Here is a 22,208-nt window from a genome sequence, read left to right as displayed (position 1 = left end):
TCCTGCCCCTCTTAGAGAGGGAGTTTCCTTCACATTAATGAAATTATCTGTCGGGTCAAATAAGCAGCTGGACAGAACAGTGGACACAAAGGCAAGAAAACCCAGGTTCAAGACATGAGCTTTAGATTCAGACACTTCCCAGCTGGAAAACCCGAGACAAGTCATTTAAGTCCTCTCAGCCTAAGTATTCTCAACTAAAATGGGGCTGATCGTAGCCCCTTGCAGGATCACTGAAAGGATGAAATAAGATGAGAGAAGAGACGCGAGTCCTTGGTGAATCTTACAAGCACTGTATAAATAGTAGCTATTACTGTAATTATAGTCTCCATCATCCAGTATAATGCCTCGCATATACTCAGCCTTCAATAACTGCTTCATACACTAGATTGCTGGATTATTAGTTGGTAAAAAATGTGTCACAAAGATGAAATAATTTGCAAAAGAAAAAAAAAAATCCAGAGAATACTCCAGACTCTTGAGGCTATTTTTCTCCTAGTATCTACATCCTCCTGTGACCTTAAAGCCCGACGTTTGAAGGTGGTAGGTGCATCTTTCCAGTTCCCTGAACAACACGAAATCCATCATGATGCCTTGTGGCTAGTGTTCGGGACTCATATCCCATAACAATTTTTTTTTCAGACTCAGAATGGTTAACTATACAACATACTGTAAGATGTAAAGATTTAAGATGTATCATCATAATAGCAAATTCACTAACCTGCCACTTGCTTACTAATAAAATTAATGTCTTGAGGGAAAAATTTAAAAAATAAAAATTTAGCTCCTGCAATAAAAGGCCATTTCCTGGCTTCAAAGATCCTGTTTTTAAGCATCAAAAGCAACCTGAATCAGTGCTGAATAATGAAACTAAAAGATGTATTTTTTTTCCTTTTTTTTTTTTTTTTTGGTAAAGACAGGCTCCATTTTTGTAGCATAGAAAGGTAAATGTGAAAAATTAGCAGCTACCAAAGGACATGAAATCCTCTCTGCTTTGCCCAGCAAAATCGATTCGAGAGCAAGTTATCTTCATGTACTACCACACTGAGTCACCAAAGAGAGGGAGCGGGTCGGGCTAGATAAGCTCCAAGGTTTCGTCCCTTCTAGCATGACATGCCATGATCCTATCAATCTCCCAGGGCCGGCTGTCACATGGAAACATGCAAGAACCAGTGAGGATGGAGCAATTTCTAAAAATGCATTTAAGCTGAACACGATGATCACTTTCTCAAGCAAGGGAACCCAGTTATAAAGAATATTCCATCTTGGGGCGCTTAACCTGTCTGTTTGTAAAAACAGACCCCCCCCCCTTTGTCAGTCTGGTGAACCCTATGGACCCCTTCTCAGAATAGGGTGTTTTTTTTTAATAATTGAAGAAAAAGCTAAATTTCAATTAAAGACTAATGAAAATAGACATTTTTTTTCATGGTTCCACTGGAATTATGGGATCTAGGTTAAGAACCCCTGATCTAGTTAAAGGTGTTCTATGGAGAATGACATTACAATAAATGTATAGGGATCAAAGATTTAAAATTGTTAAGAAACCATAGAGGTCAGCTAGTCCCCAGCTTCTTCTTCTTCTTCTTTTTTGCTGAGTTAACTGGGGTTAAGTGACTTGCCCAGGGTCACACAGCTAGGAAGTGTTAAGTGTCTGAGGCCAGATTTGAACTCAGGTCTTCCTGACTTGCTTCTTAAACTGTGGTTTGCAATCCCATATAGGGCACTGTAACTGAATGTGGGAGTTGTGAAATTATGATTTATTAACAGTAGATGTTTGATTTTTATACCTACCTTATATGACCCAGAATCACATTAAAATTTCTCAGGCAAAAAGGAATTTTAAATGGAAAAAGTTTAAGAAGTCCTGATCTAGTCCAGCCCTACAGATGAGGAAACTGAAATGACTGGCTCAAGGTCACACAAGTGGTAAATGTCAAAGGCTGAAATTCTTTGTATCAAAGAAAGGAAGAAAAGGAGGGAGGAGTGAAAGAAGGATGCAAGAAAAAGGAGAGAGAGAAAAAAGGAAGGAAGAAAAGGAAGGAGAGGAAGGAAGGGAGGAAGGAAAGAAGGATGGGAGAAAAGGAAGGAGGGAGAGAAAAAAGGAAGGAAGAAAAGGAAGGAGAGGAAGGAAGGGAGCAAGGAAAGAAGCATGGGAGAAAAGGAAGGAGGGAGAGAAAAAAGGAAGGAAGGGAGGAAGGAAAGAAGGATGGGAGAAAAGGAAGGAGGGAGAGAAAAAAGGAAGGAAGAAAAGGAGGGAGAAGAAGGAAGGGAAGGAGGGAGAGAGGACGGTATGAAGAGAGGAAAGGAGAAAAGAGGAAGGGAGGAAAAGAGGGAAGGAAGAAAGAAAGAAGGAGGAAGAAACGAAAGAAGGAAGGGAAGGAGGGAGCAAGGGAGGGAGGAAGGGAGAGAGGAGGGAAGTGTACATTGAAGAGGCATTGCCTAAATTCAGGCTAAGGAATAATGTTAAGCTAACTACGTAGAGAGAAGATATAGGTACCGACAAATATAGATATAGAAAACATAGATATGGATATGGGCATATAGAGATAGATACAGATATAATTCACAGAGTTGCACTTTCAATTCCTAAAACCACCCAACCAAAGCACAAATACATTATTCTGCCCACCTGAGCAGATCTAGGATGTCACATATTTAATCTGTATATTATGAATTTGGTCAGTCAAAATGAATGGCTCTATATTAAGTATTTATAGAAAATGCAGTATATATTAAGCACTTATATTCACACTGCACCAAACACAGCAGCTGCCATCTTTCTTTTCATATACTGAAAGCTTTATAACTACATATTAGGAGTCAAGCCATACGCAGTCAGGCTATCAAGAGTTTCAGTGTGCTCTAATTCAAATGTGGATATTACATGAAGAAACAAACTTGGTTTTGGAGACATAATGCAATAATACGCCTTTCCATTTCTGATTCCAAAGGAACCATTTGGAATCCTCCTTAAAATAAAGATGTATAAGTAATACATAAGGGAAGGCCTTTTTATTCGGTGCTAATTACTAAGGGTATATAATTCATGAAGAGGAAGTGCAACCCCAAATTAGACACTCATAAGGTAAAGAAGCAGCCTTCATCTGTTTGGATTTATGATATAATGCTTTGGGCACCCAGCAACAGACATCCCACAGACAAAGAAGAGTGTGGATACTCTTCGTTTCAAGACATTTCCAAGCAAATTCCCACCTGAGTCATTGTGCATGAACTTGGACCAAAGGATGTAGTCCCTTTCCTGGTTCCCAAGAGTCAGGGTGATCCCACTGGAGCAGCACACGGGGGTCAGAGCAAGCAGCTTAGCAGCAGAAACAGAATAGCAATCTCTCTCTTTCACTGCCCACCTTTGACTCATCATCATGTGGTTGCATGGGATTAGATACCTGAAAGAATAATTATATGTCCATTAATCCAAAGTAATGGTTCTTTTCAGCCAAATGAATGCCCAGTGCTTCATTAATACTAGCAGCTGATGGGCACTCCATCCCTAGGGTTGGCAGGCAATGCTGGTGGGAGGGCTCCATCATGTCTCAGATCAGCTTCCGTGTTTTCTGCTCGCAAAAAAAGCAAAATAAAGTCCAAGATCCCACTGGAAGTGCTGCTGGGGGTTTCCACATCACATGAGAAGTTTTAGGGGATTTCCAAAACCTGTAACAATCCAAACCTGGGTGTTTCAAGCTAAAGCACGTACCTGGGGACGCTGCAGGTATAAACTTGCTTAGCAGAGTGACTTCCTTAATGGGAAAAATTATAGTAAATGCAATGGCATTCCCTATAAGGAAGGACACGGACTAGATAGTGTACTGGGTTCTAAGTGTCCACTCTTGGTGCTCTGATATGGAGACAGTTATAGCAGCATAAAAAGCTGGCTGGCTCATGATCACACTTTAAAAGGAAAGGAGCCTTAGAGATTATTTATTAGTTCATCTTCTCTTTATTTGACAGATAAAGAAACTGAGACCAAAGAGTAACAAAACCAAGATTTGAATTCTAGACCAAAACTAGTCCTCTTTCCACTTCCGGGCTTTTAATGAAAATGCCAGCTCCCACAATTACAAAGTTATGTGCTCCCAGGCAAGTCCTTTCTTTCCCTGAATCTATTTCCTCATCTCTAAAATAAGGATGTGAAGACATATTTTATTCCTACATCATAGAGTTGTTATGAGGAAAATGCTTCACAAACCTTAAGAGCTAAAGAATTATAAGCTCTCAGTATTAAATACATATGCAAAGTCTTACATTTTCCCAGATAGCCAATTTAAGAAAAAATAAAAAATAAAACTCTGAGCTTTAATGCAATTCAGAAAAGTCTAATTTAACTAAAATCTCTCAAGTCACTGGAATAATTTTATCCTCAAGTCTACTTCCAGGAAAAAGGAACTTCTCACTAAATCAAAAAAAAATTCTATTAAGGATTTCATTTTAATAAAGGAAAAGCTTCAAGGTCACATCTGGAGATCCATTTACATCCTACGTGAAAGATAGATGTAGACAGTGGAGCAACAGCTTTATACCCAGAACCAACTTCAAAATGAAACCATTGCAGCAGTGCAAGATCCTCAATGTTTTAAAAAGTTCTGATTTCTTTCATTATGCTCTAGTTACTAAGTTAGGAAAGTGAAAAGGCAACATCCTGCTGGGCAGAAAGTCCTGCACAGAGGCAGGGAGATGTGGGAGAGAATTCTAGCTCGGCTATTTACTGTCTATGTGAACTTCCCTCTCTGAACTTCAGATTCCTCAACTATAAAGGGAGACCTTGACTTTATATGGGCCCCAGCGTCCTTTCTCTACCTCAAGACAAAATAATTTAGTATATTTTAAACAACCAAAAAGGTTGCACTACTAGCCTAAGAAACTTCACTTAATCACAGATTTTTATTATGATTATTGTTATTCATAAGCATTTATTAAGCACTTAATATGTTCCAGATAATGTGTTAGGCACAATAAAAACTGTATCCATCTGTGCAACTGTACAAAGAAAATTTAATATAATAACAGCAGGAGAGCAACTTGTGATCATTTCTATCTCAAGTCATTTCACTTTTTTATGAAAAATGATGAGAATGAGACAATAATTTCAAAACTACCAAAATATATGAAGACCTAGCAAAAAGAAATCAAAACCTCATATGGAAATAGGATGAAATACTATCCATATATCATCCAATTCACCCTGTTGGGTACTGGAACTGTGCAGAAGATGCTTCCTGTGAGTCCAGAGAAGAGTTTATGTGCTAATACTTTAACTCAATAACAAAGGCTTGTATTTTATACAACAATGTCACAGACAACAGCTCAGCTTCTTAAAGAGAGACTCCATCTAAGGTCTCATGATGGACTGTGAGGGCTGCAAAATTATGATTTATTATCAGCAAATGTTTGATTTGTATACCTATTTTATATACCTATTTCCCTGGAATCACATAAAAATTTCTCAGGTGAAAAGAGGTTGTGAGTGGAAAAAGTTTAAGAAGCCCTGGTGCACTACAGAACATTAAATACAAAAGAATAATAGCAGGATAGTGCTTTAGACCACACTGTTTTCCATTTGAATGCCATCAAAAAAGAAGAAAAAAACAAAGTACAAAATAATAAAATGCTTTCAGCAAGCCTACGGAAAATGAACTCAAATGCCAATGCTTTTTTTTTTTTTTTTATTCAATTACAGAAGGCAGTTGTTTTTATCCACACATAAAGAGTCTGCAGAACATTAAACATACCTGAACAATAGCAGGATAGCAACCAGTTTGAAAAAGATTTCTATTTGAGCTCCATCAAATTAAGCTACTAACAATTAGGGTGAGATCGGCTACACATTGGTGATAGCCGATAATCAAATTTATCATGTTCAGTCAAGTGTTTCACTTTCCTATCCCAAAGGGGGGAGAGGAATCTATTGTATCAACTTAAATTGTGAATAAGATTATATTGAAAACTGAAAATTTATATAATGCTTCAAAGTTTGCAAAACTTTACATATGTGTATGTATACATACATACACACACATATATAGATATACATATATATACACACATTTGTTATTGTTGAGCCTTTTCAGTCATTCCCGACTCTTCATGAGCCCATTTGAGGTCTTCTTGTCAGAGACACTGAAGGGGTTTGCCATTTCCTTCTCCAGATCATTTTACAGATGAGAAAACTGAGGCAAACAGGTCAGAGTGACTTGTCCACAGTCACACAGGTACTGTCAGGCTGGTTTTGAACATCCTCCTGACTCCATTTATATTCCCATTTGAGCTTCATAACAATTTTGTGAGGTTAGCAGTATGAGGATTATTTTGGTCATTTTATAGATAAGGAATTTGAAGTTCATAAAAGTTAAACAGATACCCAAATCGCACAGCTACTAACTGTTGAATACATCAAACTAACCAAGGCATTCTATTATTCCTGTTCTCTATTAAACACTTGCCACAGTCAAGGCCTTAATGTAGGCTTATTTTGTTCATGAATGATTTAAAAATAAAATGATTCACTGTTTTCTTAGACCAGATGAACCTGATGACTGAGTTTCATTTAAGCTGAAAGCAAACAGAACATTTTTCACCATTGAAGTTGATACACACAGATTTCTCCCTCTTCATCTGAGGTAGGAAAAATGAAACACTAGACCAAACATGATAAAGCTATTCATCAAATATCACCACTGGGTAGCTTGAAATTACATTTAGGCTCCTGGGCTATGTGACAATTGCAACCTTGCAAAAACGTGCCTTAGTGGAAATCGGAAATTTGTGCTGAACAGTCGATGGAAGTGGAAGGAAGATGTTGTCTGAAAGAGAGAAATGTGAAAGCCTGTTTGGAGGAAGAGCTGTAATTCTCTGGGAGAAATGCTCAGACTTGCTTGCATCAATTAGTAAAAATTAGCAAAATTAGTCGAATACCATTGACAAAACTAGAAGATGATAGAGAAGGATTGGTAAAGAGCTGGAGGTAGAATTTTTTTTTATTTTACTTAAAAATGATTTTTTATTATAAATTTCAAAACAGCTTCAACCAAAAAAAGTAACAAAATAAGAAATATGGTCATTTATAAAATCACAAATTCCAAACTAGTTATATTTTTAAAAATTTATTTAGCACTTTATTTTCCTCAGTTACATGTAAGAAGAAGTTTTAACTTCTTTTTAACATTCTGAGTTCCAGATTCTCTACCTTCTTCCCTCCCCACACCCCCTAACCAAGAAGGCAAGCAATTCAATATAGGTTATACATGTGTAGTCACGTAAAACATTTCCATAATAGTCATTTAGTGAAAGAAAATATAGAAGAAAAAAAATAATTTAAAAAAAAAGTATGCTTCAATCTCTATTCAGACACCATTGGTCTTTAGAGTTGTGGATCATTGTATTGCTGAGAATAGCTACATCTTACAATATTACTGTTACTTTGTACACAGTACATTTCGCTTTACATTAGCTCATGGAAATCTTTCCAAATGTTTCTGAGAGCATCCTGCTCATTATTTCTATGTTCCATCATAGTTACCTACCAGTTTGTTCAGCCATTGCCCCAATCGATGGGCATCCTCTCAATTTCTAGTTCTTTGCCAACAGAAAAGAGCTGTTATGTCTGTATACATAGGACCTTTGCTTTTTTGTTTGTATATTTTTGGGAATACAAAAATTGAGTAGGTAGGTCAAAACATATGCATGGTTTTATAGCAATTTGGGCCTAGTCTACAAAATGATTGAATCACTTCACAGTTCCATTATCAGCACATCAATGTCTCATTTTCCCCCATATCCCCTCTACCATTTGTTATTTTCTTTTTCTGTCCTATTAGGCAATCTAAGGTGCAAGGAAGTACCTCAGAATCTAAACTAGTTATATTTTGGAAGAAGAGTAAAAAAGGATATAAAAAAACCCTTAAAAATCCAATAAATCTTGCCTGCCCTCTGTTTCCTCCCTATTTCTCTTCTGTCTATGAATCTGTAAGATTCTGTTAGTCATTTTTTATAGAGTGGAAGTCAGCAACCGAGTTGTCCTAATTTTCCTTTCATCATTCTGGATCACTTCATATGAGCCTTGCTGTATTTCTTTTTATCCTTTATATTTGAACTTTTTATGGGGCCATAATATTCCATTTCACTAACACAGCAAGATTTATTCAGTCCTTCTGTGGGGTTTTTGTATATACAGGTTGTTTCCAGCATTTGTTATTGGAATCTCTCACTGAATCATTCATTCATTAAATTAAATTCATAATGTAAAATAAGACTGGAGTCAGCTCTAAATTTAGGAAAATTCTCTGAGTAGAACCACAGTGATTCTCACACTTTCACTGCAGTTTAAGAGATTTTGCTGTTGTTGATCAGTCATTTTCGCCACGTCTGACTATTTGTGACCCTATTTTGGGGTTTTCTTGGCAAAGATAATGGAATGGTTTGCCATCTCTTTCTCCGGCTCATTTTACAGATGAGGAAACTGAGGCAGACAGAGTTAAACGATCTGACCAGAATCACACAGCTAGCATGTGTCTGAGGTCACATCTGAAATCAGATCTTGATTCCTGGCCCAACGCCCTATCCACTGCCGTCACCTAACTGCTTTAGTTTAAGAAAAACAGAAGTACTTTTTCACCATGGCTGTTTGGAATAGAGCAACTGTTGCTGTTGTTTTGGGTGAGGAAACAAAGGCACTGAGAAGTTCAAATGACCTGCATCAATGGTCACACAGTTTCAGGACTCAGATCTAGGATTATCTAGAATATATCAATCAATAAACATTTATTAGGCACCTCCTGTGTTCCAGGAACTGAGCTATGTACGGGCCTCTCTATAGTCTGTTGGTATGGTATGTAATAGAATGTAATAGAATTCTTTTTTTATTTATTATTATTTGTAATAGAATTTAATTTCATATTGTCTGAACATGGCATTCAGAAGCCCCTGGGTTCACATTTTAGTGCTAATAATTACTAGCCATGTACTAGTCATGTGACTGTAAGCAAGTCATCTCTAAGTCTCAGTTTCTTCATCTGCAAAATGGGAATAATAGCATCCTTTGCTTCACAGAGTTTTTGTTTAAAAAAAATGCATTGGCAAGACAGTATGGTATAGGGGAAAGAGCACTGAATTTGGAGTGGAGAGCTGAGTTCTAATCCTCAGTTCTGACCCTTACCAGGTAGGAGACCACAAATAATTTACTTAATTCCTCTAAGGCTCAGTTTCTTCATCTGCAAAATGAGAATAATAAACCTGTTGTGAGGACAAAATGAGATAATGTATTTCAAGCATTTTGTAAGCCTTCAAGCACTTTATAAATGCCAGGAATTATTATTCTTTTCAGAGTCAAATGAGTGCTTCCCAAGCACTGCAGCAACATTAGCTGTTGTTATTAAGAATAACTCTTAAAGCACCATCTAAGTGTGAGTGATTATGATGAGCAGAATCTGATTAGACAAGAGCAATGGGATAACTCAAGGTCACGCTGCTAGCATCTTCTTACCGCAGCCCTCCTCCTCCCTTCTTCCTGGGCAGCCCCACACATTTCCTCCCACCCTGTGGCCCTCATACATTAAATAATGCGCCAGCTTCAGCTGGATCTCCAGCACCCATCACTCAGGCAATCACCCGCCGACCATGTTACAACACACACACGTGTGTGCACACGTATGCGCCAAGGCAAGAAAACGAGTAAACACCCCAAAGCAGACAGAGAAGCTACTTTGCAGAAATGAGATGTCAGGGACTTCCAGCAGGCAAAAATCAATGAGATGATGGAACTCAGCCCCACAACAGAGGTTAAAATGACCCTGGTTCTGTTTAAAGTTAGGGAAAAGAAAGGAACAGTGTTTTCCTTGAGAGTTCAAAGTGTCACTTCTACCACATAATGAAGCATCTTTAGTGGAAGATTAGAGCCTCTGGGTGTTTTTTGGTTGTTTTTTATGTTTCAAGAGTTATGTAGGGGATTTGAACTTCATTGGGTTCAGATGAGGTCATCAATTCATAAAGTGTAATAAGAAATCTCAAATGGCCCCGGGGGGTGTCTGGATTTTGCATCAATTATCTGACTTATAGTATACATATTCCTACAGAGTAAATATAGGTATGTATAGATAGTCTATATTTAAACCTATCCATAAGTAAATATACATATATATCTGTGTGCATATGTGTTACATACATTGGGGGAATATTTGGGGAAGGTGAAATTCAGATGACCAGAGGGAGAAAAAAAGATTATTTTGAGCTGCTGCCTTGGAGTACACCAATTTCTCAAGAGAGCCGTTTTAATATTTTTAGATTCATCTAGAAACCTCCCTTTTGTTCTATTTCTTCTCCCTAGACAACTTTCAAACGTGCTAGTACAGTGAATACGAGCACTATTATGAAGTTAATACCACTTGCAATCTGTGAAATGTAGCTAGAAACTGCCTGTTATGTATCCCCATACTAGACAGCATCAACCCATATTTAGGCAAATGGAGTTCTCCCACAGGTAATTCTCTCAACAAGCTCTCACCACAAACCAAAGTGATTTGGCCCATGGTGAAAAAATAGCAAAGACATGAGTGAGGATTTGAAGTCAGGTCTTCTGTGTCAAAATCCAGTTTGCTTTCTTTCTTTCCCTTCCCTTTCCTCCTTTCTTGTTTCTTGCATCCATCTTTCCTTTATTTTCTCTCCTTTTTTCCCTTCTCTTCCCTTCCCTCCCTTTCTTCCCTCTTTCTTTCCCTTCCTTCTTCTAGTGCTTCCTTCCTTCCTCTCTCTCTCTCTCTTTTCCTTTCCTCCTTTCTCCCTTCCTTCCTATTTCTCTCTTTCCCTTCCTTTCCTCCTTATTCCTCCCTCCTCTTTCCTTCCTTCCTCCTTTCTTCCTTCATTCCTTCCTTATTCTCTCCCTCCCTTCCTTCCCTTCCTTTCTCCCTCCCTCCCTCCCCCTTTCCTTCCTCCCCCCCCTTCCCTCTCTCTGGCTCTCTCCCTCCTTCTTTTCCTCCCTCCCTCCCTTCCTTCTCCCTTCTTTTCCAAACCAAAGGAACCACTCCACTTTTGGCTGTGAAACACATTTTGTGTGTGACACACTCCACTACCACATCATATTTATCCTTCTGCCTCTGACCTCAAGCAGAAGCGACAATGTGCACAGTTCTAATGAGCCAGGTGTAAACTCTGGTGTTCGTCCTCCCCTAGCAAGCAAATGGAGACCCTCATTTATTGTGGTCACCAAGTTCACTCCAGAGCCCGGGAGCCATCACTTCCAGTCTCAGGCAACATGTACTAAGTCTGACTTTGTGTCAGTGAAATAAAAAGCTCCCACTGCTTCTTGAGAACTCCTGTCATACCTTCAGGGAATTTGATGTATTTATTCTAGTATCTTTAAAGCAACTGATTTGTAGTGAAACAAATGCTGAACTTAAAAATTAAATTGGCCTGCATTCAAATCTCACCTCTGGAAATTATTAGCTGTGAGGCTATTGAATTTCACTGGGTCTCAGTTTTTTATTTGTAAAATGAAGAGGTGAAAGCTAATGATCCCAAAGTTCTCTTCAATCTTTGAATCTGCGATTCTATAATTTCTGTATCTCTGGGAGGGGTACTCAAAAATGACAGATAGTATATGCTTTCAACACATAAATAAATCCAAACTGTACCCAAATCAGGAAAAGAACCTTGGTTTTTCTTCAAATTCTTTTTTAATTTACTCCAAGCCTTGTTGAGGTGAGAGGGAGGGAGGAAAGGAGGGAGGGAGAGAGAGAAGGACAGAGAGGGATGAGGGATAAAGAGGGGATAAGGAGGGAGGAAAGAGAGAGGAGAGGGAGGAGGGAGGGAAGGAGAGGGACAGAGAGGGGAGAGGGAGGGAAGGAAGTTGGAAGGGAGACGGACAGTTACACAGGAGGGGAGGGAGAGAGGAAAGAAGGAAAAGAGGGCAGGAGAGAGACAGAGACAGAGACAGAGAGGGGAGAAGGACAGATGGGTGGGAAGCAAGAATAAAAGGGAAAGAGAAATAATAAATAAAGAAAAATGGGCCATTGAAGTAGTATTTTTAAATGCACAGAAAAGAACAGAATTCAGGCCAGAAGAAAACACAGATAAGCAGAAGTTTTTAAAACTAAATGGAATTAAATTTGTTATATGCATTTTATTTGGTATTTAAGTCTTTAAAAAATTAAAATTTTAAATAAAGCAGAAATTTGAAGGAAATAAGGACTTCTAAGAAGGGAATGCCTCCAGGCATGGGAAAAAGCTGGGACAAAGAGCCAGGGAAAGAAGATGTTGTACAACATGTGAACAAGGAGAGCAGTTGAACTGGACCACAAAGTGTATGAAGGTGAGTTGGAGGCTTTCAATGCCAAACAGAGAAGGGTGCACAAGACACTAGGGCAAGCTTTTTGGCTCGTTTTTTGTGCCTTGGACCCCTTAGGCAGGCCAATAAAACCTAAGGGTCGCTTTACAGGATAATGTTTTTCAATGCATAAAACAAAATACATAGGATTACAAAGGAAACCAATTTTAACAGAATACAGTTATCAAAAACACATTTTTTAATGTCCTTTGACCTCAGTTTAAGAACCCTTGCCCCAGCAGAAAAAATACGGCCACCTTGTAATCTAGGAAAATCATTTTGATAACTAAATGGTGTACAGATTGAAGAGGAATGAGGTGTGAGGGATGGGGACCAATTAGGAAGCTACTGTGACATTACAGAAGATAAGTAATAAGGGGCTGAACCAAAGTAGTGGTGACTATGAATCAGAGAGAAGGCGTGGATCTGGGGGGAAAGATAAGAAAAATGATGAAAACATATAACTTTTAAATATTCATCTATTTCAAGCCAGGAGATTTTCTTCTGAATGTACTGCAAAAACATCGCTGGAATTGGAAGGGACCTCAAGGATCACTTAGTCCTCATTTTCCAAATATACGAACTGAGGACAGGTGAAATAAAGTATGTTAGTTGTGCAAGGACCCAGAAATAATAAAATGGCAGATCTGGGATTTGAGCTCCTGTCCTATCTCCAAATGGCCTTCTCTAAATTAAATAGGGTAACTCTGAAATTAACTTTGGGAAACAACATGGAAAAAATAAAGGAATTTTTCCTTGGGTTCTTTTTGTTTTTTCATCCCTGGCCCAGCAAAGGCCCTATGTAACTTACCTAACAGGGACAAAACAAAATAAGTTACCAAAATGTAGGCAGAGAAGAAAAAAAGAAAAACGCTGGGATCTTTCTTACCTTAGAACCAGCTGCAACATCACATCTTCGCAGTGTAAGCCAATGAGGGTTCTGAACAGCGCCAGGGATACCACACACAGCTGGAAAGCAATAAAACCCACATTTAATTCTTGATCCTTCAATGACAGCTCTGCCTTCCCAGAAACCTACAGAGGTGGTTCACAACTATAATCCACCACAGCCTTTGAGGGGCACTTTTCATTGAACCACAAGAGTAAATGCACAACTAGCCTGTAAATACTCCTGCAGGAATGGATGAGGATGCTCAGAATTATAGGACTGCACGGGGGAGCCTTCTTACAAATGTTTAGATTGATGGCACTTCTGTCTTGTAAAAGCTCAACCATATAGATGCTCTTTTCAATTTAGAACGATCTGTTTATTTCTGACATTTTTCTCCTGAGCTCTTTTCACATACACATTTCAGATACAGATTATTATTGTGAACAACTGAATCAGAATAAGGCAAGGCTAGCATTAAGTTAGGAAGGTGATGCAGGATGGTGGGTGCAGAGATGGCCCTAAAGTCCTGAAGGCTTGCATTCAATTCCTACCCCTGACATTTACTGTCTCTGAGACCACAGACAAGTCCCTTAATCATCTCTGAACCTGAGAGCCTCTCTGAGCTTCCACATCCATAATTCAGGGACATAATCCCTATAATCTCCACATCTGAAAGTCACTGTGAGGTTCAAATGAAATGATGTCTATAAAATACTGTGAAACTTTCAAGTTGTTATTATTTTGTAATAACTATAACATTTTTCTTTTTATTAAAGCTTACTATTTTCAAAACATTGCATAGATCATTTCCAACATTCAACCTTGAAAACTTTAAATTTTTCCCTCCCTTCTCCCCACCCCTTTCCCTAGACGGCAAGCAATCCAATATATATTAAACATGTGAATTCTTCTATACACATTTGCACAATGATCATGCTGCACAAGAAAAATCAGATCAAAAAGGAAAACACAATGCAAGCAAAGATGGTTTTCTTCATCAAAAGACCATTGGAACTGGCCTGAATCAGCTCGCTGTTGAAAAGAGCCTATTCTACCTATTTATTTTGTCTCCTAATAAATGGTCCTTTTTGCAAAAAGAAAAAAAAATCTGGCTGCACAATGATAAAGATTTTGCCTCCAATATCTCTCAGAGATCTCAAGTTATGGCAGGGTTGTGATGATGGTCAATGGAAAGATCTCACAAAAATCAAAGAAATAATGATATGTCTATGAGGCAATGGCAGATGAGGAGATGCACTAGTCCATCTCTGGGAATGGATGACTGGCAATGGAGACAGGGGCCAAGGGCCTGGGGCTTGTCAGGCTGGAGGAAGCCCAGGAAGCTAACACCGCAGTGCGGGCAGGCGCCAGGAAGGAGATTCTAGTCCCCTCCTTTCTTTGATCTATCCTGAACACTGCCATCTGATGTAAGAAAGTGAATTTCAAAAAGTTCACATCAAGAACAAGTATATTCCTTAATTAGGGATAAGTATAGAAACAAAGATTATTATTTTTCTGTAGAGGAAATTCCTAAATAAGCAAACTTCCTCCACCAAAGGAAACCGATACCTTTTGCACAACTTGGAATCAAGAGTTCCTTAGATTATGGAAAGGTTAAGTGACTCTCACAGCCAGCTTGTGTCAGAGGTAGGCCGGCTCCCTGCTACATTATACCCATAGGATCCCACAATTACAAGCTTTGTCAAGGGACATTTTTTTACAGTCTTTATAGCATTTTTAATGAAATATTCTGAATATTTAATCTTGTTGGCAGCCTGCTTACTCAGTACCTAGTGTGGCTATGAAATAAACTAATTAATGTCTTGCTGAATTCCACAAGCTTAATGGGGGTCCCTAGAAAGAGGGTAAACAGGAGGAGAAATAGTCAGGCTTTATGTCAGAGACACACCGAGCCGAGCCTTAAAGAGAGAGGGATTCCAAGAGGCAGAGATGAGACAGGTGGGCACTCCAAGCTTGGGGGACAGCCAAGGCAAGGGCATGGAGGGAGATGGAGGATGGGTGGAAGGTGCAATGGCATCTGTTTAAAACATCAAGCAGTTTAGCTCTTCTGGAATGCTGAGTTCATAACAGAGAGCGATGTGGAATCCGTCTAGAAATATAGACTGGAAGCGGTTCACTGCACGCAGAATATAAGCAAGCACGACAGTATTGTATAAAGAAGGGCATTACATGAGGGGCTTGGAAGCCAAACAGAGAAGTATGAATTTTAACTAAAAGTTATATCATCCCTAAGATTAATCTGGCAACGTGGCATAAAATGCGCTCAAGGAGGAAGAAACTAGGAATGTGCAGACTTTCAGGAGGGACACAGCAATATTCCAGACAACAAGAGGCAAGTCCGGCACTAGGGCCCCGGCAGTGGGAATGGGAGGGAGGGAAAAGCTGGGATAAATACTTGGACAACTTCACAAGGATTGGCCACTGATTGACCTTGGGGATCTGGGAAGCTAAGGAAACAAAGATGATTGGAACCAGGTGACTGGTAAAATGATGGCATTCCTGACAGAGACAGGGATCCCCACTACGTAGCTCTACATTTCCAGTCTTATCTCTTACCTCTCCCTGGGACAAAAAGCACCACTGTCTACATCCCAAATGCACTCCACGCTTTGACCATGCTGTTCTAAGTAAAGAGGGAGATGACTCAGAGTATCCAACCTCACATGTACTCATAGGGTTCGGAATTGGTTCTGCAAACTCACTAGCACAGAGATGAAGAAATTATCTTTACTGATACCTTCTCTTGGAGTGTCTTGGGGCACTGAGAAATTGTGACTTGCTCAAAGTCACACAGCCAGTATATGTCAGAGACAGAAGTGGAACCCGGTCTTCCTGGCTCCAAGCCCAGCTCTCATCCATGAACCACCCCGAATCAGCATTATAATCTTCGAACCTACCCATCCTCCCCAGTCACCAAGTTTCCCACAGACTTTCCTTCTATTTCTTTCTTACATTCAATGGAAGGACCTTGAGAACAATGACTTCTGTGTTTGTATCTTTATAGAACTAGTGCTGAGCTGTACTGTACCTGTCCCTTAGGCGTCAGTTAATTAATATTTGTTGAAATGAATTGAATCCAATAAGTCACTCTAATACTGACATACTGCTCCCCCTCCTCATTCCATGCCTGGGAAATAGCTGAGCTCCCTATCTTCAGACTCTCCCTTCTCTTTATATCCTTCAGATCTCAGTCTGAATAGTCTTCCTGGTCAAGTCAGGCTTCCATCTTGCTCAAAAATCCTCAGCAACTTCATTGTCCACCATTCCTCATCCTGTCCATCAATCCGGTTGTTTCATGTGACTCTCCAATCAAACTAGATTACTGTCACCATTTTCCAGGTTAGCCCTGCCTTTCATGAGCTCTATATTGCGGGAATGTCCCCTTGCTCGCAGGCCACCATTGTTCCTGAAATGGATCTCCAATATTTCTGTCTTTTGGCTCGTTCTTCTGTTTTAAAACCCAACTCAGGTCCCCCCTCCTCCAGGAAGGCCCTATCTCCTCTTCTCTGTTATTCCAAGATAGAAGCTCCCTCTTCTTGTCTCAAGCTTCTCCCTTTGACCCCTCCTATGTATTTTGGAAGAGAGATTTAGCTGGAAGGGATCATAGAAATAATTTAATCCAATCTTCCCCTTTTACAAATGAGGAAATCAAGATCCAAGAAGACTGTAATATCATCTAAATATACATGCCAGCCCTGGTTCTCTAACTCCAAACCCCAATTCTCTGACCACTGCCCCATGCTGCCCTTGTCATGCAATTTAGAATACAATGATTTGTGTACATATATTATTATATCTATTCAACACACATGTCGGAGTTTAACCTCTTCTAAAGCTCAACTCTTATAGCTCACTGTGAGATGGAGCTGACTGTAGAGCTTTGCCAGCAGACACCAACCAAGCGGAGAATCCTTCAACGACAGGCTCGACAACACAATGTTTGTCATCTGAAGACCACCTAGTTAAAATTAGACAAGACTATCACCAGTAAACTACCTATCAAGGGTTGGCTGGTTGACTGGTCTGTTACAGTCACAATTTACATTTATTCAGGAATTAGCAGCTGTTGAACGGAGTACTTACACTAACAAAGTCTCAAATCTTTAGAATTGATGATAAAATACAGGGAGTTCCTCGTTTATCTTATATTTGTTTCTCCTTTAAGTGTGTTGTATACAATGGCAATTTGCTATGTGTTTATTTTTCCTATTTCATGGTCATTACTACCCTTCTTGTCACTCATTTCCTTCCTATTCCCTAATAATCTGGATTCTCTGCTCACTACTGCAACCAACCTTCTGAAGAACCCTGGCCATTTCCTTCTTCCAAATGGCCTTTTGGGGGATGGAGTGGGAAGGAGCTCTCTTCTTCCTCTACTTCTCTTTGGAATATGGCACTACTCATCCCCTTCTCTCCTTACAGCTTGTTCCTTGGCCGTGACACTGCATTATCCTCCTTTTCTCCTAATTCTCAGCGGTCAGATGTTTGGCTTAGAACCTACTTATCAACTTCAGACATTCACCAAGACTCAATACCCCGTCTATATGTTCTCTCTCCTTTGGATAATTCCTCTTTTCTCATTTCTTAAAAGTGTGGACTCTGACTTTCAACCACCTCTTCAAAGTTGACCTCTCATCTGAACGTCAGTCCGCTGCTCAACTATCATGTATACTTTCATATAAATCTGCTAACACCTCAAATCACCCTTCAGATCCCAAGATTCCCGCTTTCCCATTTCTTCATAATTATTCCAATTTCTCTGGAATCACCTGATTTCTCAGGAGTTTTGGAACCACTATATTCAATGTCATCAGGTCACATGACTTCTTCCTTCAAACAATCTATACAGTCACCATTTCTTCTCCTCTCCTATGGCTACCAACTTAGGCACCTTATACCCCATAGACTTCATAATCTCCCAATTAGTCTTCCTAATTTTAACATTTGCCCTCTCCATTCCATACTGTACAATGACGGCAGAAAAATATTCCTGGATTCTGCTTTCATCTCCAGCTCAGAAGCCTCCAATGGTTTCATCGCTTTCACTGTCCACTGGCCCACATTTATCCCACCACCTCCCACTTCCTCTGACCACCTTGGTAACTTTAATCTAAAGTGGCAGGCTTTTGTCATGAGGAACTCTCTGTTCATGCGAACCCTATCCTCTCCTTTTTTCAAAGACCTGTTCACATCTAACCTCCTTTAGACAACAATGGTCTCCCCTCTCTGATCTCCTCATCTACTTACTGTCTGCACACTTGGAACTTAATTGCCCATTACTTAGAAAAGCATATATTACCAGTGGGTAGAGCACTGAATCTGGAATCAGAAGAGGTCAGGTTTCTAATTCACCTCTGTGGCCCTAGGGAAGTAATTCAACCTCTCCAAGACTCAGCTTCTTCATCTGTCAAATTAAGACAAAAATACTCTTTGTACAGAATTAGAAATTCTGGGTTGGAAGAGACTTCAGTGGGACTTCAGGGGATGCCAGACTATGGCCCTAGCTTACCCCTCTTTTGGTACTCTCCGTGAGCTAAGACTAGTTTTCCATTTCTAAACTAAAACTTTACAATGTAAAAACGACGGTTAGCTCAGGAGTGTGGCAAAAGCACGCAGGCCAGATTTGGCCAGGGAGCGATGGTTTGCTGATGTCTAACCCATAACCAAAGAAAGAAATCCCCATGACAATATATCCAGCAAGGGGTTCTCAAGTCTTTGCTTGAAGACTTCCGAGAAGGGGAACCTACCCTTCCACCGTGTTAGTTCTAATTATTATGAAGTTTTGCCTTATGTAAGCCATATTCAATTTGTGTAACTCAATATTACATTGAGCCCTGGAATACAATAGGGCCTCCACACTCAAAAAAAATACACCTAAACTTTCTGTGCACAGAGAGTCCCTAACAGTCTGCAGAAGTCACTTAACCTCAGTAAAACGAGAGGGCTGAGCAAGCCTCCATCTCCCTCTCAGCTGACAATCCGACATAAACTGAAAGTGCCATAGCAGTGTTAGCCATTATAATGCATTACTCTCTAATTACTGCATCTGGGAACATCTCCTCTCCCCAACAATAGCAAAGGCCTTCTTTCCTTAGCACAGTGCCCTGGACGTATTAGGTACCCAGTAAATACATGTTACATTAAGCTACTTTTTATTAGTTTCATTTTATCCAAGTATACCACACATCTACTGAGGGACTCAGAGTAATCTTACAGTAAATCAAATTCAAAGCAAACTTAAATATGAAAATCTCGTGACAAAGAAAATATAGCAACTTGATCCCATAACTAGAGAACATGAGTCGCAGAAATATCAGACAACTCAAGATAACCCTACAGTTCTCTGGTGGAGCTGGTGCGACTAAAGCCAGAAGGCAGCCGTTTGCTTCACTAATCTGCCTTCACTGAATCTTCTTTGGACTAAGAGATGGTATGACATCTTTCTCTGTTAATTTAATAATTTTAATAATAATAATAATTTAATTTCTGCTCATTTTTCTGTCACATTGCAACTTAATATTGGGCTAAAATCTCTTGTTCAGCCATTTTAGTCATGTCCAACTCCTCCCATCCCACTTGGAGTTTTCTTGACAAACAGAGTGGAATGGCTTGCCATTTCTCTCTGCAGCTCATTTTTCAGACGAAAAAGCTGAGGTGAAGTGACTAGCCCAGAGTCACAGAGCTAGTCTGAGCCCGGATTTGAACTCAGTTCTTCTTGACTGCAAGCCCAGGGGTGAGTCCACTGGGGTACCCATACCCCCCTAAACACCTATGAATGGTAAAGCTAAAAAAAAAACCAAAAACCTTTAGCAAATCAACTCAAAATCACCCTGCAAGTTAAATCACAGAGCAAGATTAATCTTCCTAAAAGAGGTCTTTCACCCCATCCTTCTCCCATTCCTTGTTTTCACTGCCAATTTCTCAGTCCTGGCCTTCAATACAATACCATTGACCGTGTCCCTCCCTCTGTGGGTTATTCATTCGATTAGACCAGGTCCTTCACCTTCGTCCAGGCTGTGTCCCTCACCGTGACTCCCCCCATACAAACAGCATCCATCTTTCAAGACATCGTCCAGTTGCTCTGAAACATTCACACATTTTCACATTCGAATAGAACTTCTAGAGCTCAGAATCCCTGTCAAAGAAGAGCCCCGAGTCCGCCGAGAGAACAGAGGTTTTATTTCGTAACAACTGGCAGCGACGCCACCACAAATTTAATTTTGCCGATTGTTCTGAAGCCTCTTCAACACGGACAAGAGGGGCTTTTGCACTGGGGAAACCAGCAGGAGAGATGCAGGCTTGGCCAAGCTGGAGCTCTGTCATAAAATGACTCTGGCAAGGATCCCAAGCTTCCGGGGTCCCTTACAGGACCCATTTCCTTTCCCCTGGAGCAATGACTGATTCAGCAGAAAGTGCATTTGTGTTTCTTAGCCACAAAGGCTAAAAAGGGATTTTTGAAGTTAATCAGAGCTCTAAGCTGCACCGGGGTTACCTAATTCATTACTGCCCAGGTGCCTCTGTGAAAAGCCTTCTGGACAGTGACACGGTCCTTAATACCTTAATGTGAGACATTTTATATTTTCTTTTATTGATTTATTTATTTGCACATCTACTTTTCAATCACCACCACTAACAGAGGTCAGGTACTTGTGCATTTTGGTCTTTGCAGCCCTAAGTATTGTGCTGGGCCCAAAAAAGGCACCAAATAAGTGGTTGTAGAAAGGATGAATTTGGACTACAACTCAGACCCCAACCCATCTATAACTCAGAAGATGAGTCCGAGGGAACTGCTTCAGGCCCAAAGAAATTAAGGGACCAATTCACAGTTAAAAGACTAATAATGTCTAAGGAGGGATTTGAGCCCAGTGTGCCAGGTTGCCTCTACGACTTAGTCATCCTGGAGTGAGAGGATCTCTCTGGTCTCAGTTTCCCCACCTGTAAAATGAATGTAAAATGATAACTCCTTAGTTTACTGCTACAGGCCAGGGGTTCTTAACCTTCTTATGTGACACAGTCCCCTCAGGTAGTCTTGATCCCTTCTCAGGAAAACGTTTTTAAATATATAAAACACTTAGGATGACAAAGGGAACCGATTATCAATTTTTTTTAAAAAATGGACTCTGGGTTAAGAAGTCTTGCTTTAGATTTCTGCTTCGGGCCATATGTTCTTCGGCATCTTACCTCCTTGGAAGAACATTATCATTATGCTAGTTTCAGAGGAGAAAGCGCCAACCAAAACAGATTTAGAAAAAGTCCTTGGGAAAGGCACTGAGTCCCATTTCCCTGCCAAAGAGACTCCTGGGAGCAAAGCACACCATCCATTTCACCTCTCCACAGATAGGAGAAAGTCCGTAGACTTAGAACTGGAATAAATCCCAGAGGTCCGGCACAATCCAGTCATTTTACAAATGAACTGAGCCCAAGAGGGCTTGTCCAAGGTGGAAAGTCACAGAGTTAAGGGGCAGGCTTCTGGTAGTGCAGTTCTCCTTTTAGTGCTTCACCCCAGTTACTAAGGAAGCAGGCATGGAAGGGAAGGGAGGGAGGGAGAGGAGGAGGAATAGAGGGAAGGGAGGGAGAGACTGAGGGAGGAATGGAGGGAAGGAGAAGAACAGAGAGGAAGGGGGTAAGGAGGAGAGAGGGAGAAGAAGGGGGAAGGAAGGAGAAGGAGGAGAGGAGAAGGAAGAAGAAGAAAGAGAGGAAGCAAAAGAGAGAAAGAAAGATTTGTAGTAAGGGGGCCCTGATTTAGCCTGGCTCTGCTATTTGTCATCAATGGGACTTTGGACAAGTCATTTTATTTCATTTCTCTAGAACTCTAGAAGGAAGGAATAGCACTAAATGATCTCTTAAGTTCCTTTCTAGTTCTCAGCTCTACTGAACCTCGAATGAAACTAGGACTAAGGGGGAAGAGAGAAAAGGGTCACTCTCAGTTCCCTCCTGATGAGGAGGGTCTCAGAACAGTCTGCTACACAGGAT

General features: G+C 40.1%; 1 protein-coding gene across 6 annotated transcripts in view; it reads right to left on the bottom strand.

Moving 5' to 3' along the window:
• FHIP1A (FHF complex subunit HOOK interacting protein 1A) overlaps positions 1 to 22,208 on the bottom strand; it is a 363,684-nt gene that overhangs the window by 25,743 nt on the left and 315,733 nt on the right. For all 6 annotated transcript variants that reach the window (XM_074274292.1, XM_074274294.1, XM_074274295.1 and 3 more), the window contains 2 exons: positions 13,212 to 13,291; positions 3,211 to 3,401 (listed from right to left, as the gene is read on the bottom strand). In XM_074274292.1, coding sequence (XP_074130393.1) covers positions 3,211 to 3,401; positions 13,212 to 13,291 — 271 coding nt within the window. The remainder of the gene's footprint in view (positions 1 to 3,210; positions 3,402 to 13,211; positions 13,292 to 22,208) is intronic.

This window comes from Sminthopsis crassicaudata, chromosome 6, assembly GCF_048593235.1.
Source record: "Sminthopsis crassicaudata isolate SCR6 chromosome 6, ASM4859323v1, whole genome shotgun sequence".
Taxonomy (NCBI): Eukaryota; Metazoa; Chordata; class Mammalia; order Dasyuromorphia; family Dasyuridae; genus Sminthopsis; species Sminthopsis crassicaudata.
The sequence above is the reverse complement of the archived record's forward strand: the minus strand, read 5'-3'. Positions and strand labels throughout refer to the sequence as shown.